General features: G+C 34.6%; 1 protein-coding gene across 1 annotated transcript in view; it reads left to right on the top strand.

The window, feature by feature from the left end:
• The window catches only part of Malrd1 (MAM and LDL receptor class A domain containing 1), a 610752-nt gene that overhangs the window by 64851 nt on the left and 519282 nt on the right, over window positions 1-26619 (top strand). Inside the window, exons 12-14 of the mRNA XM_078024684.1 lie at window positions 552-649; window positions 9036-9209; window positions 16652-16772. Coding sequence (XP_077880810.1) covers window positions 552-649; window positions 9036-9209; window positions 16652-16772 — 393 coding nt within the window. The remainder of the gene's footprint in view (window positions 1-551; window positions 650-9035; window positions 9210-16651; window positions 16773-26619) is intronic.

Here is a 26619-nt window from a genome sequence, read left to right as displayed (position 1 = left end):
CCTGCACATTTGCCATGAGCACATCCTCTGTAGTTAAAATCTAAAAGCAGTTATTTTGTTAATGTTCAGATTAGATCTTTAATTAAGCTTTCATCCCCTCCAGCACAGACAACAATGTCAAATATGTAAGCCCCAGGAGAAACCAAACTCATTCCATAGGCTCAGATCCTTCAGTACTCTGTGAAGAAACTTAAAAATAAGACTCTTGTGGGAATTTTATAAGGGCATGTTGAATATCTAATTGCAAGCTTAGAAGCTCCACTTAATTTGACTTCAAACTCTTATGATGTGAGTTAAAGCAAGAAAAATGTTTGTTTAGCTGATTTGGATCAAGAGCTTCTTTTTAATCAATCGAATTTTATTTTAGATATTTAATGTTGCACATATGAAAATGCTTTCAGCTATCCACAGAGCTAAAGGGTAAATAAGTAAAAGTGTAATTCTCTTTGTCTGGCTGACAGTTGAATATGTACAGGGATAAGAAACTTGAGCAAAGAAGTTTTACTTGTACAAAAGAACTTATATCCATATGACTACATTTGTTTTTTCAGGATCATTTATTTATTTGAGGGCACATCAATCCCCTGGGGTGGCCAAGCTTGGAAGTCCCATCCTCACAAAATTGCTCACTGCCTCTACTCCATGCCAGGTAATCAGTTCTTCTGAGTTTCCATTGGCCATTCTGTGGTTGTAAACCAGTGGGTTTGAGTTACTCTGCTAGTAAATGCCTGCCATGTTTTAATATCATTTTCCTGATGAATTGAGAAAAATTATATAAGCTATTTCAGCACAAGATGCTATGCCCTTCCAGAAGACCATTTGCAGCATATAATCCTGCACCATTTGATGGGAGGTGGTGGGTTATTTAAAGAAGTTTTTGGTCATTTTTATATTCTTTTTACATGTTTTTTTCTGGAATCTAAAGCAATGGATTTACACATTGCCAAGATTACTTGCTATTTTGCCCAACAATATGAACCAAGTACATAAAAATCAGTTAAATAAGTGAATGTGGAAAATAATGTGAAACAATGCAAAAATATAAATGTGCTCAGAAAAGATAATTGCATTGACTGAAATTTTATTTTTCAGTTAGTCCTCTCATGCCAGATAATCACAAACCAAGCAATAAAATATTTTATTTCAATAGCACAATACAGAAGAAAGTAGGACTTTAGAATCAGTCTGAATTCACATCCCAGTTTTTCTACTTACTAATAATGATACATAAGTTGTATACCCTTTTTGAGGCCCACTTTCTATACTAGGAGCAAAAACATGGGACTATCTACTTCATATGGTTGTAAGGATTAAAATATGATCAAAGTCCCTGGTAAAGTATTTGGCACATAGTAGTCATTCACTGATCATGACTTCTTTACTTTCACAAACTTTATACCTAAATCAGATGTTTCTATTCAGCCTTCTTTCTTTTCAGACCTTTTGAGAGTTCTAACATGGCTTTTAGTTTTAGAGTTTCAGTTTATCTATTTGTCTTTAATTATCAGAAAATAATGAAGAGATCAATACTGCAGTACATGGAACTCATTGAGTATAAATGTAGTGTTACAGCATTGACTCAGACATTCCTGATGATAAATTACACATCATTGAGAGTTATAAACCTAATTATATGTTCAGCTTGGTATAAGTCTGAACAGAAGTGTCCAGAGCTCTTAATAGGTTGTTCTTTTCTTTTTTTTTCCTTTATCTTTCTCTTCATTTCTTTGTGGGAATAAGAAATAAAACAATTGTCTGTCTCCATTTTCACATCATCCAAATACCCTTTACCTTTTCCCAACTTTATTTTAATTAAATCGTGTGTAATAGAAAGCTAAAGATTTTTTAAAAGAACCCCAGAAGCACTTAGCACTTTAAAAAGTACTTTACAAGCTAACTTAACTTCAAGGTCATCCACTGAGTTATATGTATAAAACACATTGAATGCAAGAGAATAAAATGTGTGAATTCTGTCTGCTTTAGTTATATTAGGAAACAAACATTGAGCATCACTGAAAAAATATGTGTATAATAATTTTTGTCCTTGTTTTTGAAGATGATCTACATTTCCCATCTCTGTATGCTTGCTGATAGTCACTAATTTGTTATCTTTGGGATGGGGTTTCAATTTGTCATCCTTTCCTCTTGAGGACACTTTGCTTTATTTTTGCTCAAATGTGTGGCCTTGGTGTAGAATCTATTTACATGGGGGCTCAGTGAAAATGTTCTGGACATTTTAGATGCTTAATAGTTTACCTTAGCACCAATACTTGAATCTCCAAAGGCTTTGGATCCTGGCTGAATGGTTTACCTTATTTTTTTAAGACTGAGAACATATCAAGGAGCTACCACAGACCTCCACAGAAGTATTTGTTTATCCCTTTTGTCAGTATTTGCTTGAATTTTAGTAATCTTTAAAGTGAAGGCATACTTGGATGACTTTCCAACTTGGGAAGTAGTAGTGCACTGGTTAGGGGAAGCTACTTATAGTTAGAGATACACAAAGCTAATTTTGCCTCAAAGAACTGTCATCATGATCTTTTTTATAAGTTCATGGTGATATGTAGCACTTTCTTTTCATAAAAGTTACAAAATAAGGAAACCAAATTTTTACCTTTTGGGGTAATTGGCAAATGCAGCAGAGCCTCTAATTTGTAACCTCTTGATAATGGTTGTTTTCATGGAACAAATGTTCTTCATTATAAAATAATAAAGCAGTGAGATAACCTGAGTTAGGCCCTTTGATGTGATTAAAGCCTTCATTTTATGAAATTATATGATTTTTCTCCTATGCAATCATATCAGACTCATACAGTTAGGGATATTTTTTGAAAGGACTTTAAAAGAATGAGTTTTCTTCTGAGCTACCTTTCCTAGCAACACAATTTTAGGGTCATTTTGCATGAATTACCTCATAGTTGGTATAGAGCCAACACATGGCAACACATGGCATCAACATGCACAATTTTTCCTGAAACTAATCACTGTTCGAGATGTGGACTATAATTTAACAGCTTCAAAAGTCACTTTGGCCACTGGTGGAAACTTGGATTTTTTTTTTCACTGAAATAGGAAATAGGATAAAGAAAATATGTGGGAACCAGAAGCTACTATTTCTATTGATGTTGAAGTACAGTTATTGTTTACAGTTGACTAGAAAATATAAGTAAGATGGGGGATGAATGTAGATAACACTCTTCTTTTAATCTTCATATTTATATTGCTATGCTAAAATATAATATTTTACTTTCAGGACTTTGTAATTAGATACAAGAAGATGGACAATAGGAAGCTTTTGCTTACAAAGTTAGTTTATAAGCTTACTGTTTTCCCTTTGTTTTTAATTCTTCAACTTGTTTTGAATGTATTTTAATACATCAAATTAAAAAAAAAAGTTATAAATTTAAAAAAATGTGTATTAGGACATCAGAACAAAGATAAATGATACAAGAGGTAGGTTGGTTCTCAGAGTAAAGTTTACTGGGACCAGGATACACCAGGAGAGTCTAGGTTTTCCAGTAGCCAATGCAAGGAGATTCTCAAGTGGTTCAGATTCAAGGAAGTTAAAAGAAAAACCCCAAACCAAAAATAATTCTTCCAAGATTCTTCTCTTGAATGCTCAGAATGACAGTAATGTGATCTCTACCTCTGGTTCGTCCTGTGTTACTTCCTTAGCTATTCTGTGCTCTCCCTGTCTTCAATGCCAGGCTTACAGTGACAACCTAGACACACAAATGCCTTCCCAAGACCAAGATTCCTGCGAGATGCTGATCCACCTTCCAACATGATCTTATTTCCAGATGAATTTTTAGGAGCAGCAGGAATCTTTGTTTTCTTTGAACTTTTTATTGTTCTTCTTGTGATTTTAGACCTCTTAACTGTTAAAATTCATGAAAAGATAGATCAGGTCTAGCGAAAAACCAGACCAAGCCAGACACAAGTCCAGTGTGAACCAGGGAAGGTGCTGTTGCTGAGGGTTTGGAATACAATGGAGAGAGGACATGACGATGTGACCGTGGGGCTCTGAGATGGGGAGGCCACCGGACAAAGGTCATAGGAAAAATGAGCAAAATGCATTAGATGTGAGGAGACGAGGTTTGATGGGAGGAGGATCAAAATGGAATGAAAAAGAAAGTAGAGAAATAAGAATAAAAATCTTTTTAAACTTCTGAATATTACCCTGAGGCATCTTTCACAGAAGCAAATAGGAAACGGCCTCAGAGCTGCTTTGTGGGAGGGGCTAGTCCTCAGACCAAAGAGTGGTCTTGATGAGAATAGCACAGTCCAATGCAACTACCCTGTTCAGTGGCTGGTAAAGTCACCTGTGCCGATGGCCCCTCCTTCTGGAGTAAAATGAATTTTTTTCTTTCTGGCTTTCTTTCTTGATTTTTGACTTTTCTTTCTGTGTACAAATAAAATCAGAATGCAATTAAAGAGATGAAAATAATTTGAGCTTCAGTTTTTCTAATTGGTAACTTAAGAACCCTCTTTGTTGGGAGTCTTTGACCACATGCCAGTCCCTTGAAGGCAGTGATTCAGGGTCTTGAATAGTCACATGCAAATAAAATGTTCGAACTTCAGTGAAAACCTAAGATAAAATTGGATATTTTTCATTAACATTTTATTTAACTACCTTTTAAAACTTGTTCTAATTAGTTACACAGGATAGTAGAAAGCATTTTGGCGCATCATACGTAAATGGAGTATAACTTTTCATTCTTCTGGTTGTACATGATGTAAAATCACACTGGTCTCACACACACACACACATAGGGTAATAATGTCTGATTCATTCTACTATTCTTCCTACCCTTGTACCCCTCTCCTTACCTTTGCCTAATCCAAAGTTCCTCTATTCTTCTCTAGCCTAGCACACCCTCCTTACTGTGAATTAGCATTCACATATCAGAGAAAACATTTGGCCTTTGGTTTTTTGGAACTGGCTTATTTCACTTAGCATGATATTCTTCTGCTCCATCCATTTACTTGAAAATGCCATAATTTCATTATTCTTTAAGGCTAAGTAATATTCCACTATGTGATTATACCACATTTTTTTTTTATCCATTCATCTTCTGAAGGGCATCTAGATTGCTTCCCTAGTTTGGCTATTGTGAATTGAGCTACTATAAACATTGATGTGGCTTTTTGATGAATCTGAAAAAACTTTCATTTCTAAATGGTAAGCAGTAAATCCATTCTGAATAGTTGGCTTGGTTTTAACTTACATGCTATATAGTTCTGTTTAATACCATGTTCTGTGATGATGGGAAACTTCCTCTGTTATGTTCCATGTGGCAGTCAATAGCCACTCCCTATAGTTACTGAGCACTTAAAATGTGATTAATATAACTGAGAAACTGAATTTTCATTTTGTGTAATTTAAATTGATTTACATTTAAATAGTCCTACTATCTTCATAGCTTTCTCATTATACTTATTATATTTAAGTGTCCCTTTTCTTTTTTAGTTGCTTATGATTTTTGCTTATTTTTTATTCTTTTAAGTTATACATGACACTAGAATCTCTTTTGATACATTTGTACGAGCATCTTATCCTAATTAGGATCCAGTCTTGTGGATGTACACAATGTGGAGATTCACTGTGGTGTATTCATATATGTGCATAGGAAAGTTATGTCAGATTCATTCCACTGTCTTTCTATTTCTATTCCCTTGCTTTTTCTTTCATTTCCCTTTGTCTAACCCACTGAACTCCTTTTCTTTTGTTTATTCTTTCCTCCAAAAGACTCCCCAAGTTTGCTAAGGACACCTGATGCTCTCTGCATTCTCTGACATTGAGCAGATTTCTTCTCTGTAGATATTTACTTAAGAACCAATAGTAAAAGCCCACTTATTTCTTTCTTCTTACTTCTTAAAAAGATATTAATGGGATACCTAGTAAATATAAATTCCTTTAATAGGTTTTGTGAGATATTTAAAAGATGACCATGATTTTAAGTAGAGTCTTAACAATGTAGGACAGAAGTTGCTGGACACCAGAGGAATTTTCAGGAAGCAGGATTTTTGGCTGCAGGATCCAGAGGGGATGTCTCCTAAACATACTCTGGACCTCAAATCTAGAAACTCTTTGAACTTCATACCCACTGGGAGGAGGGGTTTGAAGGTTTACATGACAAGTGCTTTTTGTTCCAGTTTTTAAAGACTAGAAAGAGGTTTGAAAAGTTTTTTTGTTTTTTCAAAGCTGTCATTTACCAAAAAAAAAAAAAAAAAAAGAAAAAAAGAAAAGAAACTGCAAACCACAAAGCCCTCTGCAGAAGTTTTGCTGATATGGTATGTAAATAGCTTTCTGACAAGAAGAGGAACTTATATGCTACAAATATAGTGAGGGTCTTTTGCAGGGGGGGTCTCTGGCTGCTTCACTAATATGAGTATGAATTGGACTGAGATTAACAGAGTTTGCACATTTCATGAATAAGTAGGTGAAATCACAGCTATAATAACTTTTGTTCAATGACTTCATCTTTAACACTATTAAATTTGAAAAGATTATGGGAGATTTCTTGGTCTCTAATAAGCTAAAGAAGTTAACTCTCTATGATGCAAATCTGTTAAAAGAGTAAATTAAATATAAGTTCTAAGCTCTTCTTCTGTTGAATGTGGATCCCATTGGCATTTACACTTAGTACAATATTAACATAACTTCACACTGGTGAGGTACTGAGTGACAGTTTGACAGCTTGAAATTCTGACGGGGCCTGCACATCTCTTGTACAACTATGTTTGAAGTTCTGTTTTGCATATTTACAAGCTGGAAACATGTGAAACTTACAGCACAGATCTAAAATTTAATTGCATTTGGGGAACATGCATCCTCTTTTTTCCATGGTATTTAATTAAACACTTCCATTTGACTTTACATTTATAATTTACTTGTCAAGATCTGAATTTAGGTGAGCATGGTAATAAACTCTGACACAGATAATCAGAAGGAATTTTTGACTCAGTGCTGGCAATTAAGTAGACATTGAAAAAAAAATCCTTGGAGCATAGAATGCTTCATTTTGAACTGAAAACCACAACAACAACATTTTGAAATAATTTGTCAAGTTTCATCCCAGAAATGGATCCTAACAGTGAAATAAATTGGGTTGTCTAGTACAGTAGTATCTGTCCATATAATAGGAGAAGAGCCTATAACAAAGGGAAAAAAAAAAGAATTTAAAATATAAAGAAACTGAAAAAGAATCACTTTGAAGTCAATGATAAGGACTCTGTTTCTAAGAAGCTTTGTCTTTGAATTTCGATTTGTATTGAAATAACACCCTTTGGACTCTATGTGACAATACAAAGAAGAATAAATCGATGCAATGTAACTGAACTTGGTTTCGTGGCAGTCTTGTTGACACACTTTAGAATGAATCATCCAACATCCAGTTGAAATTGAGGCAATTCACTTTTTTTGGTGAGGGGTACCAAGGATTGAACTCGGGAACACTTGACCACTAGACACTTGACAGCGGACACTTGACACTTGAGCCACATCCCCAGGTCTATTTTTTAAATTTTATTTAGAGACAGGGTCTACACTGAGTTGTTTAGCACCTCACTTTTTGCTGAGGCTGTCTTTAAACCCATGGTCCTCCTGTCTCAGCCTCCCAAGTCTCTGGGTTTACAGGTGTAAGCCACTGTACGTAGCAAGGCAATTCATTTTTGCCTGACACATTACCAGGCACTTAGCAAGTGGTCAGTGAATATTGGTGGAATAAATGAGCGCTAAATGCTGTATTAAAGCTATTGTCAGCAACAGACATGATCCTCTCTACTTTCTGAATGTGGTTCAGCCATCAAACCTCTAGATGATGCCATCATGGATGGTGGGGAGAAGTGAAATGATCAAGGCTTGTTGGCTTCACAAAGAAGGCTTTTTTACTTGGATTGAATATTGACAAACAGTATCCTGTGAACTCCCAAGTTGCTCGATGGTATCACAACAGAGAAGAAATTCATGAAAAGTAATTAGTACAATTGCTTAGGAAGAATTTTCTTTTTTTTTTAATGTTACATAGTTACTTAAGTAGACCTAAAAAAAGTTTTAGAATATTATGTTAAATATTGTGTTATCCTGAAATTCTCTAAAATGTAGGAAAACATTTTATACTAAACACCTGTTTATTTCTGTTTTCTGATTTTAAGGTAAAACATGATTTTGGTTTAAAATCAGATAATATGAAACATTAAAGGACAAAGTTGAAAAACACTATTTTTATGGTCTAGAGATAATACTCTTTACATTTTGATATATAGTTAAGTAGATATTATCTTTTTCTCTCGTCCATCTATCTTTCTTTGTTTCTTTCTTATTCTTTCTTTTCTGGGGATCAAACCTAGGACAAGTATGTGTTCTACCACTGAGCCCCAACCCCGCATTCCCAGCTCTAAGTATATATTTTTATACTATATCTATTAATTTTTTTTTCATGTAAGAATATTATTGTGGAGATCATCCCATTTCAGCAATATAATTTTTTTCATTTTTAATGACTGCATATAATTACATGATGTTTTAAAAAATAAACTAAAAGACTGGTGTTTTAAGCAGAAAGTAAGCCATTCATCATTGATTACTTTAGGAAGCAATTTTCCAAGGAAACTTTTTCTTGGTGTTTCAAACAGCAAAAAGAATGTATGGTGACACCTGATTTTGTAACATTTTAAAATAGACTTGCATTATTACCAAATTTATAAGAGGCAAGAGAGAAGCATCCTGGGAAACTTCATCGGAAGCAAAGCGGTGCTACCCGTGACTGTGTGGACATGCATTTACAAGTATGTCTGCAAACCAGTGCCGGTAGTATGCAGGTATATAGACTCCTCTCCAGAATGTGTTAAAAATAGTAGTGTAGATGCCTTGATTCTTAAGGGAGAAATACCAACAGTAACATTTTCTGGGGTTGCACACTCGGAGGAAGGTAGAACTGAAAAAATTACATTTTGGGCTGTTTTAAATTATAGGAAAACTATAAGAGCTAGGTAAATGGAATATTTATATCATCCTAAACATTTTTCAACAGGTACGGTTTCGGTATCATTTATCTGAGCATTCATCTCTCTCAGTCTTTACAAGAACATCCCTGGATGGAGATTTGCAAAAGCAAGGTGAAATGGTTGGATTCTCTGAATCTCAGTGGAGTCAAGCAAAAATTGATCTCTGTGCAAAAGCTGGAGAATCTACACTGCCTTTTCAGGTAAGCACTTAAAAAATTAATACAGCTCAGCTAAATCAGTTAGTTACATTAATCAGTCAGACAATAGGATAACATACATTTACCATGAGTTTATTGACTATTAATAAAGCAAGTTCATTCATGATCAGGGATGAATAGAGGTTATTTTTGATTTAAGAGTTCAAGACGTATGTGTGGAACAGTAATAAAAATGGAGATAAGCATTAAATAGGGTGCCAGAGAAAAGAGTAATTTAAAAGGATTTTTTTTCCTAAGTGGAGATGGTGAATTATAGGAAATAGTGGGAAAATAATATCTGACTTGAGCTGTACTTCCATTTTAATCTTATTACCTCATTTTCTCCTGTCCATTATCATTGAGGATTTTTTTCCATCTCTGATGGTATTGTCTTGGTTGATAATCAAAGAAGGCAAGTGTAACTTCATAAATGGATGCTCCATTTTTTGCCCTCCTGGACATGAATCACTTGCAGGTGATATTTGAAAAGAGCAGTTTAGAACGTAGATCAGATGATAGAACATACTGGAAAACACCCTACCTTTGGAGTGAGGGGATCCATGTGCCAGTCTTTGCTCCGACTTTTTAGCCTGTGTTCAAATATTATCTTCAAGCCCTCTATTTCTTAATCTCTGAGAATCATAGTGATGATAAAAGCAACACTTCAGGAGAGTCTGAGTAGTAAAGAGAGTGTAGGTAAGATGTGATCTATGGCACATACACTTTGGAGACTGGGATTCAAGCCCCAGTGTAGGATCACTGGGAAATTTCTTAAATGCTTTGTCTTTTTAATCACTGTAGGCTAGGAACACAAGTGTTGGGGTTTTATAGTCCCTGATAAATAATCTACCTCATGTGGTCCTCATTTCTGAACTAATTAAGATACATGTACAAGTCAAGCCGAGAACAAAATATTTTGGAGCAGCCACATATATAAAATAATCCCTGACAAGACAATAAATAGATTTACCCAGAGAGTAAGACTCTGCTAGAGAAACATAGGACTCTCCCTCTAGTTTTATCATTAGCGGGGAGGAGTAGAGGCTGCCTCCCAAAGGGGGATGTTGAAAGGAAGAGGAGGATGAGTGCAGCATACCCAGTGTGTTCTTCAAACATCAGCAGTCACATACATCTGGATCCTCCCCTGGGAAAGACTAAGAAGTAATAGCAGTGTGACTGCAGGGAACTTCTTCCCCATGGAATCAGAGGAATATGGAATAAGCATCAGCTCATATGAGCAGTCTCTACTTCATAGAATTTCTGTAGGATTGAATGGTTTTTGTGTGAGAAGCGTATAGAAGAGACTGACATGGAGTGAGCTCACACAAGTCAGCTATTGTTGTTGCTATGGTAATTACTAGTATGTTGTCTGGGAACAGTAGGTACTTAATTAATGTTAATATTCTTCTTCATTTTGAAAACAAACAGATCTCCTCCTGGCCAGAATTCTAGTAAACTCAATCACCAGAGGCTTTTGCACTCCAAGGAGTTATACAAATTTTCTCTGATCTTCAAACATCAATTTATGATTTGATTCCCACATTTAATGGACAAAACCACCTTTGGTAGCTTTTTATTGGGAAGCACTGGATACAAAGGCCGGTCACTTATTCATCTCCACACCTGTCTCCATAATATGGGGGAGGTTTGGAAAAATCAGAACAATTGGACGTCTTGCCTCCTATATTTGTATTATCTATATAATGGTTTTCACTGCGGTTCTTTTTAGTTAGAATAAAACCAAGAAGATCTATCAAACTTTATGCTCAACACATTGAGAAGAAAACAGAATGTCCTTTGCCAGGACTAGTCATTTGGGAAACTGGATGAATTGAACTATGTGCCATTTCTTTCCACCTGTGGAAGCTCTCATTGATCCATTATTATTAGTATTGAAGAGTAGTTTTCTTTCTTTCATATTTCTTTGTTTGGGGTTTGAGTTTGGGTTTTGCTTTACCTTGCATATTGAGGTGATTCCTCATCATGGGAGGATGTGTTAACCAGGAGGTGAAATGGCCAGTGGTTTGGTGGGATGCTGTTATGGGATGGCTGTTTGGTTTCTGACTCAGCACTGTTTACTGCTGCTCCTCTCTGGGTTCCCTCCTGGTAACTCAGCAACACACCAGGTGTGTGTTGGTTTTTCTCTCTAATCTGCTTTGATGCTGAGTTCAAACTGGGCCTCACACATGTTTAATTAACTTCAGAGAAGGTAGAGTTTTCTTCTGTGCCTGCCCTCCTCCTCCTCTAATCTTGTTAGGAAGTGACTCTCTACAGCACATATTTGTTTTAGAAACTACAAACAAGTAAAAATATATATGTAAGAAAAATTTCCCTCAAATTTCACCATCAAATTTTACCCTTGTAGGTCTACAATCTCTAGTTGGTAATTTAGACAATTAAATTTGGAAAGCAATAAGTTTTTGAAAAACAAATTGTGAGGCAAAACCCAACCTGACCTAAATCAATGTGAGGTCTTTGGGCAGTTTATTTAATTGGGGGTTTGATTACAATGTTGTTCTCCATCTTCCCGAGGGTATCATGTAATAAACACTACCAGTGTTATATCAACATCTAGCTCTGAACTATACAAATCTCAAAACCTACCTGGTCACAAACTCTATGGATAAAGAATTGTGGAAATGCATTGCATTTTTTTTAATGAAGTAGTCCAGATTTCACACACATATACATGCACACGTACGTTTCATCAATATACACAGAATTTCACACATGGTATTATTTATTACTTTAACATGATGTACATTTTGTAAATATTTCCAACTGGCACTAAATACAGAGAGAAATGAATGTACATGTACTCCTCAGAATTAACTTATGGCAACATGTTTGTGTTTGCCTATGAAGACGCAGCTTTTGTTGTCTTTGTATCAATTTCCAGTCCATTTATTGTACTCTGCAGGAAAAACAAATGCTGATAGTATGTTGGATTTAACTGAATTTCTTCAAACATATTTTTTAAAAGCATGAAAATGTGCATGAAGATTCTAGCTAGGTGCAGTTCTACATCATTCTTTTATCAACAACAAATAGAAATGATATTTTACCTACAAATATTCCATCTAAGGTTTAAATATTTCAAGCATTTAAGTTTAGTCTTCTTGGAACGAGGTGAGTATTTGGGCACTTTAAGTTAGTGGGCTGCATTGTTTAAGGGTGACCTTAGTCATTGTCTAGCCATCAGTTGAATGTAACTAAGCGCTTGAATATATTTATACAGTGTAATCCAATCCAATCCAAATATTGGAAAGAAAAAGGTATTGTACTCTGTGACCTCTGTGTTCCCTTTAGCCTTGAAATTCAGATTCAGTGTGGTTCTTTTGATGTCAATTGAAGACCATAACAGAATACAAATTGCTTTGAGTTTCTTAGGAAATAAGCACCCCCAGTTGGCAGGACATTTATTCTTCCTACTGACAAAGGATTAGTCTGTTTTTTTTTTTGTTGTTGTTGTTGTTGTTGTTTTTGGTAAGAAAATTGCATTAATATTTTTATATTCTCTCAATTGCCTCAATAGGCTTTATTGGAAGAATTCATATTAAATAGTTAATACATTCTTTCTATTCTGTTTTAACTTGGTCTGTTCATTTGCTATATTAAGCTTTTCAAGTGAGTACTTTAACTTAATTTTTCATTTTCTTTTTTCCCCTAACTACTGCTATTTTCAACATGTTTGTGTTTTCCTATGAAGATGTAGCTTTTGTCTTCTTTGTATCATTTTTTTTTTCAGGACTGGCAATTGAACCCAGGGTTCTGCACATTCTAGTCAGGCATTTTGCTGTAGAACTACATTCCTAGTCATGTGTGTGTGTGTGTGTGTGTGTGTGTGTGTGTATATATATATATATATATATATATATATATATATATATAAATTTTAATTTTGAGACAGAGTCTCTGTAAATTGCCCAGTCTGGCCTTGAGCTTGTGATCCTCCTGCCTCAGCCTCCTGAGTAACTGGAATTCTCGGCACATGCCATCAGACCTGCTTTCTCAGTTTTAATATCTAAAGGGCCACTTTTTCTGAGTACCACCCATTGATTTCAAGTTGGTCTACATTCTGCTAGTTCCTATTCAAACATATCATATTTTAGATATCATCTTAAGATGTCTCTGTGAATTTTTTCACAATGATTAATACCATATTTTCCCTTTATTTTAGTCAATGATATAAATCAAAAACAATTTCCTGACACTATTTGAAGATTCAGTGAAGGGTAAGATTTATAATGCTAAAGTAGAAGCTGACCTAGTTTCTATAAAATTGATATGCCCTCAGCCTTCTTTGTCTAAACTTTTCTTCAATCTTGTTATGCTGGCTAGCTCTGTTTCACACCATCTCTGGATGACCAGTTATCTCTTTATTTTATTGTAGAAATGCAGTTACACCCTCATCAGCATAATCATTATTGGCTCAGATTACATATTTTCCTTAAAAGATATCTGACTGTCAATCAATTACTTCCATTCTCTAAGGACAAGTAGCACATACCTGTAATCCCAATGACTCAGGAGGCTGAGGCAGGAGGATCTCAGGTTCAAGGCCAGATTCAGCAACTTAGCAAGGCCCTAAGCAACTTGGCAAGACCCTGTCTCAAAAATTTCAAAAAAGACTGCGAATGTAATTCAGTGGTAATGCACCCCTGAGTTTAATGCCCAGTACCAGCCAACCAACCAACAAATAAATAACAACAGTCTTGTAAAGATAGAACCATTTTTACAAGATTAAAAGAAGTGCATGTGCCTTGTATAGAATAAGAGCTGAATCAAAATTAGCTATTGTTCATACTGTGATAACATCTTCATTCTTCAATTGCTATAGGGGTTATAGATGATATCAGTATGTCCTAGGAATGTAAAGCTTCTAATTTCTGTCTACTTCTCAGTATATTCCCCTCTTTCTTAGATTCATATTTATTTTCCTGTTCTTTTATAAAATAAGATAGATAAATATACTAGTTGAATCTTTTCTGAGAAAGCTTCTTTCAATTTTGCAGATGTACAAATATAATCACTTAATCATGAAATATTTATGAGTTGTTGTGGTTTGTGAAAGCAAGAAATCATTTTGCTTTTTTAGAGAATAAAATAATTGGGTAAAACAAAAATTAAGTTCCTAAAAGATCGCTTTAAAAGGGAAACACAGCTTCATTTAGTTTGAAATTGAAATTCTCAAATTACCTTGAAAAATCTTATAAAATGAAGTGTTTACTTTTTCTGCATCTATGGTTGAAACATCTCTTCCAAACAATCTCTTTCTCACTTATTGTTCACTGACATCATAGTTCCCAAAGGAAATTGCCTTTGGTCACAACTCAAAAGGATCAGGTTGTTTAAAATAGGCAAGTAAAAGTAGGAATAGTGAAAATGATTTGGAATCACAAGATGATAATTATTTACAGCTATACATTTGTAAGAAGCCATTTTTCTCTTAAAACTTTGATGATTTAAATTAATGGTGAAATTATAACCTGTCAGTGTTTTTTTTTTTTTAAGTGGGAAGTGTGTACAAAGTCTATCTCACCATTTATTTATGGATTTGCTTTTGTTTCGAGTCATTTGCTATCAAAGCCAGCATTGAAGCAAACATCTCTGCAGAGATTTTTCTGTTTATACCTCTGAGTATCTGGGAAAAATGCTGAGAAATGGGCTGAAATGTTTGCAATCTGAGCTATTTATTTTCTGAATCAATGCTTGGGCTTTGCCAACTCATACAATTGATCCCTTTAATCTGTTTTCCAATTAAGTGGTTATTCTCTTAAAATCCTATACCCCTGAAAGTACCCAATTAGTTTTCTAAACAAATCCAGCACTTTCACATCCCCTTGCTTTTGCTTGGGCTGTTACCTCAGTTCCTTGAGGAAAAATCTTCAGCAACTATTGTAACTGAGGCTTAGTGTTGCCTCTCCACCATTCCCCCCCACCCCCAGATTCTTAATCCCACATTCTTGGCAGAAACATTAGAGTGTTTTTCTTTGCTTTTCTTAGTGTCTTCTACTGAACTCCTCTACAGCACTTACAGTTCAGTTCTTAACTTATTATGGCAAGTGTAGGAGAGAAAAATAATACCTTCCCTTATCCCTCACAAGGATCCTAGTTGGTATCCCTATAACAAGAGACAGATTAACAACAGAAAAAGAAAATATTAAGCTTTCCTTGACATAGGCCTCTAGAAATAAAGACCCTGGTAAAATTTACTATATTTTTATGTTTAGGTTCAATGAAGAATGAAAAATTACAAAGAAGCTGGGTTGGGTGGGATTAAAAAAAAAAAGTATGGGGGCTGGGGCTCAGTGTTAGAGCACTCACCTAGCACATGTGAGTCCTTGGGTTCGATCCTCAGCAACACATAAAAATAATTAAATAAATAAGGGTATTGTGTCCAACTACAACTAAAAAATAAATATTAAAAAAAGTATGATCTAATGATAATAAATTAGAGGGAATATAGCAAGGCCTATTTGTTCGATTCTCTTGGCCTCTCTGTGGAGACTCCATTTCTCTAGGTGTGGGATAGTGCTATTTTCACGTGGGGCTCTTATAACAAGAGAAGTGGATCATAAAGTTCCTTTTTGATCTACTCTTCCACAGTAAGGCAAGGGAAGGGCAGAGTGACCTCCATGGTGCTGCATTTTGGGGTGGTATCTCCTGAGCCTCAACACAAGCAAATTGATAAGATGGAGATGGACCTACCCACTGTGTTGGACTGGTGGTCTGCCACTCGGGTCCTTGGGCTCCAGAAATAATTTGTGATTTGTTTTCTCCCTCCCTCATTTTTTCTTTCCTATTTTTTTTTTTGTGGGAGAATAACAACATAATAATGTGAGTGATTAACAAGAAGAAAACAAATTATATCAGTAATTATTCAGAGTGTTAGAATAAATTAAACTTAAATAGTTGCTTCTGAGTGCTTTAGCAAATGAATATGATTAACCACTGTATGTGGTTACTGATTGTGTGCTTTACCACACTAAGTATGTTTCTGTATATGTATACCTAATATATGCTCATATTTAAATATTCTGTTATGGAAATGAATCACTGACTCCAGCAGACCCATTACAAATGAATTCCTATCTCAACTAAATTGAGTTGTAAACCTCATAGTTGATTACCCCAAAGAGCTCATTTTAAATGCATATGACTCTTAATGGCTCCAATGGAAGAGAGTCCTTCACTCACTCCTGATGAATGTTACAACTTTTAATTGAAACAAGGGCACCTAAGGTATTAAGGTTATATAAGATGCTGGTGAAGGAGTTATAACTTAATAAAATTATAACTTAAATATTCTGGTCAAAATGATTTTCTAAAATTAGATTAGAAAATGGGATGGGGCAAATGAATTCCTTTCTACAAAGAAATATGATTGTAAGTCTTTACCTTCATGATGTATTTTTACTAATTTTAGTTTTCTGTGCTTATAGTTAATCTTAGAAGCCACTGTTTTGTCATCAAATGCTTCTGTTGCTATAGATGACATCAGTGTATCCCAGGAATGTGAAGTTTCACATAAGCCACTCCCAGGGGGCAGCATACAAAATAAAGGTAAGTTTTTTCTTGTGATGATTGAAATTTTAAGCATAGAATTCAACAGGCCTTCTTGAAATCAAAATATTAAATATATTAGAGTCAATAATACTTATTACAGGTTGTATAATATATGGTATGTCCTTAACACTCTAAAATATGCATTTTGTAAAAGAAGGTAACAATATATCACTAATACTTTAATCTCTCTTTTAATACTATAGAAGACTAATAATATAGATTCTAATCTTATAGTTAAAATTGTCACATGAAGATTTTTGATTATTAAAATTATGAAGAATTATAATTACTTTGCATGTTTTAAAGATACTCCTATAAAAATTCACTTTTCCATTAATTGTATTCTGTAGTTTAAATGAACATGTAATGAAATTCATATTTCAAAATCTCCCAGATATTTAAAAAAATGGCTCAAAGCCAGCCAAAATCTTAAAACTTGACTCTAAAATTCTATGCTGTATTCAAAACATAATATTTTCAAATAGCAGATGGAATTTGACTAATTCTTTGATTTAATTTTTTTTTTTTTGGTAAAGAATTTCAATTAAGGGAAAGAAAGACTGTCATAAAAAAATAGTCAGGTATTTTGAACATTCAATCTTTATTTAGATTCTGGGAGTACACTGTGTCTCCAGTAACTTTGTAATTCTAACACTAATTGATGTTTCTCTCTGACCATTTCTGCCCCTGGGGCTCAATAAGAATGTGGCTTGAAAGCTGTCCCACTACATTTCTCTTAATTCCTATAAGCAGAAATATTTGCATGTGAAAATCAGGCAGGTTGTGTTATACAGTTATGTTTCCTTAAACAATCTACTCAGTGAGTGCAAGGGTTGTGTGCTTACAGGAGCTAAGGACACTGGTGAGGAAAGATAGTGCAGAATTCTGTTTTGAGACCTGAATTAGAGAAACTTTTTAAAAAATTTTACTTTAAAAAATCTTTTGTACAAATTTATAGGAGGCAGTGGTAAAATTTGATAGATGTATACAGTATATAGTGATCCTATCCGCGTAGTTAACATTTCCCTATCTTTTTAAGGAATTTTTGCTTAACAACTTAGAATTGTATCTGCATGATACAATTGTAGCATTTCAATCCACATATACAATATGTGCTGATCAAATCAGGGTAATTAATGTTTCTATCTCCTAATCTTATATTTGTGTTTGGAGACTTCAAGCTACTTTCTTTTTGTAATTCATAGAATTTATCAGTTTATTTTGAATGATAGTCACCCCACAGTGCTGTAGAACATCAGAATTTACTAATTTGAATTCTGGTGCTGATTATCTAACGTTCCTCTATGCTCCTCACTCCCACCATTCTCAGCCCCTAGTAGTTCTTATTATATGTTTTGATCAACTATTTTTAACATCCTCATATGAGGATAACCATATGGTATTTGTCTTTTTGTATATAAGTTAGTTCATTTAACATAATGACTTCCAGTTCAGTCCTTTTTTCTGCAAATAGAATATCATTCTTTTTTATGGATGAATAGTATTCCATTCTGGACATATCCCACATTTTCTTTATCCATGTGTATGTTGATGGGTGGGCTGATTTCAAAATTTAGGAGTTAAGAATAGCGTTTATAATTAAAGCTCCTTTATTAAAGACATATTTTATAGGTTATAGAATTCTGTGATACTTTGTATTAATGTGCATTTACTTTGTTCAAAATATATCTCCTACATGCACAGAAAACCTTTCTGAGCTCTGTGCATATATGTGGCTTTGATACCAGAGAAAGCAAAGAAGCAGATTTAATGATTTGCTTAAGGATGTGAGTTTTAAAAGGTCAATCAGCATTACGTTGTTTTATGTTCAAAAAAATTTTTCTTTTTTTGGATCAAATACGACATCATCAGAATTGGAATGATGGAAGGCATTCAGGTTGACATTGAAGAGTGTAACTGAAAGTGTAGGGAGCATGATGGTGTGATAAGTACTCTTCCTCAGTCAACATAAGGATCACAGCCTACACTACTATAACAAAATAAAGCTAATGAGATAAACATAAAAGTTTTTTTTAAAAAAATTTATGTGATACGGTAGCCTTCAGAAAGCAAAACCCAAAGGCCTAGGGAAAACTTTCTATTTTTATGCTTAATTTTGATGTAGAATTGACAGCTTGTAACATGTGATTGGGCAAAAGGGTAAAATCCCATGGTAATGGGTTACATAATTGGGGGGACAAAGTAAGACCCATCTCTTTAGTTTTTTAAAATATATTTATTTACTTATCAATGGACCTTTATTTTATTCATTTATATGTAGTGCTGAGAATCAAACCCAATGCCTCACACATGCTGGGCAAGTGCTCTACCACTGAGCTACAACCCCAGCCCTTATTCAGGATCCTTTGGCCGCTCTGTGTAGCATTTCTTCCCCTGGTTATCAGTAAGGGTCTCTGGAGGGAGGGTTTTATGACCAACATTCAGAAAAGACCTGAGTCACCTTCTTGCTTCTGATGCTCTCTTATTGTTCTTGAATTTAAAGTAGTTTGGGGTATCATTTTCTGAGTTCTGACAAGCCAAAGTATGGGTCAAAGTTTTAAGTGATAACTAAAGCTAACCTTGGCCAATTTCTAAGAGGACTTCTTCTTGCTTATGGGACACCTTTTCCTAAACAAACTCAGAATGCATTCATGTGTAGGTCACACCAAACACCATAACAGTTGGGTAGAGTGTAAATGTAATTAGACCAAAATTGCATGAATTTTTCCTGAATAATTAATGATTTTACAAATAAAAAAATAACTTATCCTTTTTGCAAATATGACCAATAGGCAATTGTATTATCTCCATTTTGAAATTTAGAGACTGGGAAGGGATAATTTAAAATGTCCTGATCCAACAGACACTTCATTGTTATATTTGTGGAGGAGAATAGCCTGAGACCTCCCCTAGAACTAAAGCTATTGAAGGACTTACCTGGCCTATGCATGACTTCTTCCAAGATGGCTTAGAGCAGCAGCCTCGCATTTATACTGGAAGCATGACACCCATGATAAAACCAGTAAGGGGTCCTATGATCTGGCTTCTTATCAAGCTGCTTCACTTTCAGCCTATTTAAAAACTAGTGCTGGTGAAATAGTTATGACTTCCACTTAGTTGTTGAAAGGGGAGGAAAGGTTTTTATCCTCTTGATCTCTATTGGAAGCTGGATTTGCATCACGAGAGAACACGAGCTGTATTTCATCCAGCCAGGTCTGTGATTTTTATACCTGAGTGCCCTAATAGAGTTGGTGAAACCAATTATGAGTGAAATCACTGACTCATTCAACTGATATTTATGTGTACATATTTGCTTTCTAAATGTAAATGTATACTGCTCAAATGAGTGTTGTTTAATGAAGATAGTCAGAATTGAAACAACTACAGGATGCGAATGCCAACCAAAGGATGCCAGGGAGAGCAAACCAGATAAGCCTTAAACCAGTACCAAGGAATAAAGGCATCGCTTTAACATTCAGTTTTGCTCTTGGAGTAAAAAAATTGAAATGAATGCAAGATAGGACTTCAAAGCAAGAATAAGTATGTAGTATAGCCAGGCACAGAAAGACGAGTGCTGTATGCTACCACTTAGATGAAATATTTTAAAGTATCAAAATTCATAGAATCAAAAAATAGAATGGAAGTAATTAGAACTATTGGAAAGAGGGAATAAATTTAGTAATCAATAGGCATAAAGTTTCAGACCTTCAAGAATAGTAAAATCTAGAAATCTATAGAATATTGTAGTTACATCCAACAACAATGTATGATACACTTAAAATTTTTAAGGGGGTAAATCTTATATTTTTCTTATAATAAGATAAATTTTATAGGAGAATGTATTATAAATATTTTTTAGCTAAAATTCTTGATGACATGCTACTGACACGTGGTCATAACGATTGCTATTCCAATATAACCCATAGCAGAGAACCACATAATTCTCACAAATGTTCTTTCAATAATAATGCTCCAGTAAATAGATAGTTTTATGTCCATAAGCTATAGATCATACCTAGCTCTGTATATGGTTAAATCTTTGATAGACTTCTTTTAGTTTTTCCTTTTCAAGGGCAGATGATTCATTCTTCATTCTACTTAAATTATTCTAAAGTTATTCTAGCATTCTGAAAATTTAATAAAGAAGAAAAAAAAAAGGGTGTCTGTGGTGGATAAGTTTTTGCAAAGACATTTACTCAATGTGAAATGCAAGATAATAGTCAGTCAAAATAGTGGAGAGGCATGGACATATTTCTTAAATGTGCTAGAACACAGGGTTGGAAAGACTTTGTTATGGTTCAGATGTAAAGTGTCACCTGTAACTCATGTGTGAGATAGAGAAAGAATTTTCAGAGATGAAATATTATATCATGGATCCATATACTGATACGGACTAACTGGGCAGTAACTGTAGGCAAGTAAGATGTGGCTGCAGGCTTTAGATCACCAGGGTCATGACTACAGGGTTTATATCTTGTCCCTGGTGAGCGGAGCTCACTCTCTGCTTCCTGTTTGCCATACCTTGAGCAGCTTTCCTCCACCATACCCTTCTACCATGATGTTTTGTCTCACCTTGGGTCTGAGCTATGTGATTGGCTGAACATGGACTGAAACTCTGAAGCCATAAGCCAAAATAAATGTTTCATGTTCTAAATATGTCTTGTGTAAAGTTTTTTGGTCACAGTGACACAAAATTGAACAAAAACAGACTCCTTCCATGATCCTTGTAGGACATAGGTCATAATGATATGAAAAAACCTTAGGCATTGTAGAGGGTTGATACGTTGGCTACCAGTTGTTCTTTGACCCACCAAAAACCTTTGTGAACATCTACTTTCTACAAAGAGATTCGGTAAAGAGTAAAGTGTGGTGTTTAAATAAAACCAATCACATACATTTAGTTAATTTTTGACAAGGGTACTATTTTAATCACCTTTTTCACTACCATGACCAAAAGAACTGACAAGAACAATTTTAGCTTGCAGTTTCTGAGGTTTCAGTCCATACATGGCTGACTCCATTTCTCTGTGCCTGAGGTGTGGCAGAAGAGTGGCGTTGGAGGAGAGCAGCTCAGAACATGGCCTCTAAGAAGCAGAGAGAGCTCTCTTTACCACACACAAAATGTGTACCCCAAGGACCTACCCCTAAGGACTCATCTTCTCCAGCCACAACCTACTTGTCTATAGTTACCACCCATGTAGTCCCTGTCAGGGGATTAATGCACTAATTAGGTTAAGGCTCTGATAAACCAATCATTTTACTTCTAATATCTCTAGCATTGTCTCACATGTGAGCTTTTTGGGCAACACTTCATATCTAAATCATAACAGGAACCAAATACCATGTAGAAGGGGCAGTCTCTTTAGTAAGTTGTGCTAGGAAAATTGGACTTTCACATGCCAAAGAATGATAATAATCTGGATCTTATACAATCCACAAAAATCCACTCAAATGAATAAATGGCCGAATTGTAAGACCTGAAATCCTTAAACTCCTAGAATAGAATGTAGGCAGAGAGCTCCTTGACATTGACTTTGGTAATGATTTTGGATACCTTGCCACACATTCAGACTGCAAAAGGGGAAATAAATAATGCTACTAAATAAAAGGAAAAAGCAACTGCAGCGAAAATAACCAACAAAACAAAACAGTAATCAGCAGATTCGGAAAAAAATATTTGTAAACTCTATACCTAAAAAGAGGTAGGTAGTCGAAATTTATGAAGAACTCATTGAACCCAATAGAGAGAGACAACCCAATTAAAAAAGGCCAAGGGACCTGAATAGACATTTCTCCAAAGAAGACAAAAATGGCCAACACAAGTATAAAAGAGTGCTCAATATTATTAATCATCACAGAAATGAAAATCGCAACAAATACCCACGCTATACCTGTTAGGATGGTTACCGTCAAAAAGTCAACAGACAGCAAATGCTTGTGAGAGTGTGAAGAAAGGAAACCCTAGCACACTGTTGTTGAGAATATAGATTGGTGGCCTTATAAGGGAAAATCGTTTGGAGGTTCTCAAATAAATTAAGACCTAGCAATCCCTCTTCTGAGTATACACCTGAAGGAAAAAGAATCATCACATCATAAAAATTGCTATATCCTCTGCTCACTATAGCATTATTTGTAATAGCCAAGATATGGAAACCATTTAGATGTCCATCAAAAGAGGAGTTGATAAATTGTGGTGGTGGGTTAGTACAAAATAGCATATTATTCATCCCATAATGTGAATGAAAATGGAGGACACTGTATTAAATGAAATAAGCCAGACTGAAAAAAAAGTATTGCATGATTATCCTATATGTGGAATCTATAAAAGTCATATAATTATATATATATATATATATTTTTTGTGTGTGTGTGTGTGTGTGTAGAAGGAGGGGGAATAGAACAGTAGTTATGAGGCTAGGGAATGGGAATGGGGATATGTAGTTTAAAGGATACAAAATACTAGATGTGTGTAATAAACAAGTCAATAGTGATAACATACAATATGTGGACCTTAGTTAATACAATTGAACTACATTTAGGATTCCTGCTAAATAAATAGTTTTAATTGCTTTTGCTATTAGCCTTTTTTGTCCCATAGCCCAACTGTGGAATGCTCATAAAAATTTAAATTTAGTTTATAATACATAATTATATAATGTGTATATAATTATATGGCAAGACAATAATAATAATATTGATTAATATTATATATGTATGATTTCCAACCTATTTTAATGCACCTGTTTTAATTTTGATAAAATAGTCACAGAATTGAAAACTTTGGGAATAATGGGTTAATACACACACCCACACACACAAAAAAACCAACACCACACACACAGAGAAGGGTAACAATATGAGATGATATGTTAAGTTGATTTACCATAGTAATTGATTTACTGCTATGTATCCTATAACATTTTATTGGCTTAACTATACATAATAAAATTTATTTTAAAATTACATAAGGAAACTTGTTTATTGGATAATAACACTTTAATTTAATAGTGTCCTATAATACATAGTTAGAATGGAAGTATAAACAAATAGCTATTATAATTCTAGAGATTTAGAGAATGAAGTCAATAGAAGGTAGATAGTTTCTGAGCAGGGACTTTGAAAATGCTTTTCTTTATATTAATGCATAAGAAGCTGTATGTTTACAGAATGTTTTGTCAGGGATTCATGGGTTCTTTTCTGTGCTATATGTCCATGATGACTTAGTGAATGTGCATTATTTGAAAACTTTATCTATATAAACCCTTTTAATCCCCAAAAGAAATCTAAGAGGTATCTACATTTTATAGACATCAGTTGATGTCCATTCAGGAGACAGAAGACCACTTTAGCAATTTGAACAGGGAAAATAATAAAAGAATAAGAAGCTAAAGAATCATTTATGTGGCAGAAGCAGCTTAACTACAAAAAGAAGAGAATGATATACAAGGACTATCCCCCAGGATGGAGACAGATCCTAAGAAAGGAAGGAATGAGTGAGCATGTCATCCCTTTATCCCAACACTGAGACAGAGCTTAGTCAATGACTGGGGCCCACTGGAAGGTCGGGAAATCATCTGGGGCACCACGGGCCAGATTTGGTCAAAGCCACTGGGCGAAGGGAGGGGTTATCCACTAAGATTGTTGCAAAACTCACAGAAGGATTCTTGTAACTTGTTTCTTTTACATTGATAGCAGTCAAGGTGCAGGAGTCCAAGCACACTAACATAAAATCTGAAGAAGCAACTCCTTTCTTTACTAACACAGCTGGAATTGTCTGAACTATTAAAAAAAAAGTGTTGACAAGGTGCAGTTCTAGTGTCTCAAAGCAAAGTGGATTTGGAGTTGAGATACAACAAATTTATAATTGGCACATTTGTTTAATGCAATGTAATCCACAATTGTGGAACTCCATTCTCAACCCAAGCAGTTTGTCTCCCTTAACCACACACTTTGTGACCTTTCTATTTTTTTTTTAAAGTCATTATGAGGTTGAGCATGATATCGGCTGGAAACTATGAAGAGTCACCCTAGTAATGAGTTTGAGCAACAGGACATTTTAAGCCAGTGTTCGAGATTTGACTTTTAGAGGAGAAACCACACTCTTAGGCCTGTAGGATGTCAGTTGGTAACAGTAAATATCATATGGAAGTTTAAAGAACTTATATTCCTAAAAATATAATACTTAATCCTTTCTCCTTGGTAATTATTTCTTTAGTCACTTTATGTGTCTAAATCTGAATTTTTTTTGGCAGGGAGGAGGCAGTGCTGGGAAATGAACCCAGGGTTTTGCACATGCGGGGTTCTGCTGCTAAGTTACATCCCCAGCCCACATGTCATAAATCTGAATGAACTTAATTGCCTTTGATTCTTGTAGTGTGTTTCAGATAGTGTTATAGATATGAAAGAAATATAAAAGGTCACCCTCAGGACCATAAAGTTACAATTGTAGTAGATTCAGTTAAAAGTAGTATCAAATAAAATCCTGGTCTCTACAGTCTTATTTTGATTTCCTTGCTTTTTGGGGGGGAGGGGGCTAGCTAATTTTATGTTGTGAATCTGTGTATTCATAGAAATGCTAATTCTTCATTCCATTTTTGTGGTTCCTTTTATTAAAGATTCTGGCAGTGAGTTAAGGTGAGGTAAATGAACATGGAAGAATTTAGAGGAATGATTTTTTTCCCCTCTTGAATTTTCAGTAAAAAGGTTAAAAGGAAGCACATGGAGTTTAGGCTGAGATCCTAGCCTAACTAACTAGCCTAATTTTCCCATAGAGAACTCAAGTGTTTGAAAAAGCAGGGTTTCCTGCAAAGAGAAAAAGACAGTGCTACCCTCAGGATTTTATTCATGAACACAATTTCTCTTGAAAAGGAACATTGCTATTCTATGATTTCTAAAATTTACTATTTTAATGCATTTTGTTCTAACTGTTATCAGCTTTACAATCATCTTTAACCTCATTTGCTTTATTTTTTTTTTCTTTTTAGGTGATTCTGATTATGGCCTACTTCAAAAAAATTATTAAGCATACCTGGAATTTAGGTTTTCAATGTCTCTGAAATATCTTCAGAATCTTTAAAACAAAAACACTAAATATAAATTTTAACCAATTTTTTTTGTAAATGAGAGAAAAAGAATAGTAGATTGAAAATGTTTTGAGATATATAGAGAATATGAAATTTACTGAATTTTGATAGCCTCAGGTGATTGATTGAGATATTTCTCTATTCATTTATATTAAAATATAAAAGTAGAATTAATTAATTGAACTGCAACTTAAGTATACGGGTTTTCAAAGACTAACTCATCTCCCCTTCTCCCTAAACCATTTAAAATGGTACATACCCACCATGTTATACTCAATTTCTCCTGTATTTATTGATGCTAACTGAAGTATAATCATATTGATAGGGGTATGTTCTGATAAATATGATATTAGGTGATTTTTGTCACTGTGCAAACATCATAGAGTATACTTAAAAATTTCACTAACTGGCTACAGTATCACTTGGTAATATCATCTAATGAGACCACCATGTATTGACCAAAACATTGTTACTAGGCAGGGAACTATACCTACATGGCAGGATAGATACAGCATCTTTTTTTAAAAAAAAAAAAAAAACTTTGTTTTTAGACGTACATGACAAATAGGGTATATTTTGACAAATTATACATATATGGGGTACGACCCATTACAATTTTGATCCCATTCTTGTGGTTGAACATGATGTAGAGTTACACTAGTTGTGTCATTATATATGAGCATAGGAAAGTTATGTCCAATTCATTCTACTATCTTTCCTATTTCCATCCCCCCTCCCTTCCCTTCATTACCCTTTGTTTA

The sequence above is a fragment of the Ictidomys tridecemlineatus genome, chromosome 10 (assembly GCF_052094955.1).
Source record: "Ictidomys tridecemlineatus isolate mIctTri1 chromosome 10, mIctTri1.hap1, whole genome shotgun sequence".
Classification (NCBI taxonomy): domain Eukaryota; kingdom Metazoa; phylum Chordata; class Mammalia; order Rodentia; family Sciuridae; genus Ictidomys; species Ictidomys tridecemlineatus.
This window is presented reverse-complemented; position numbering and strand designations above follow the sequence as displayed.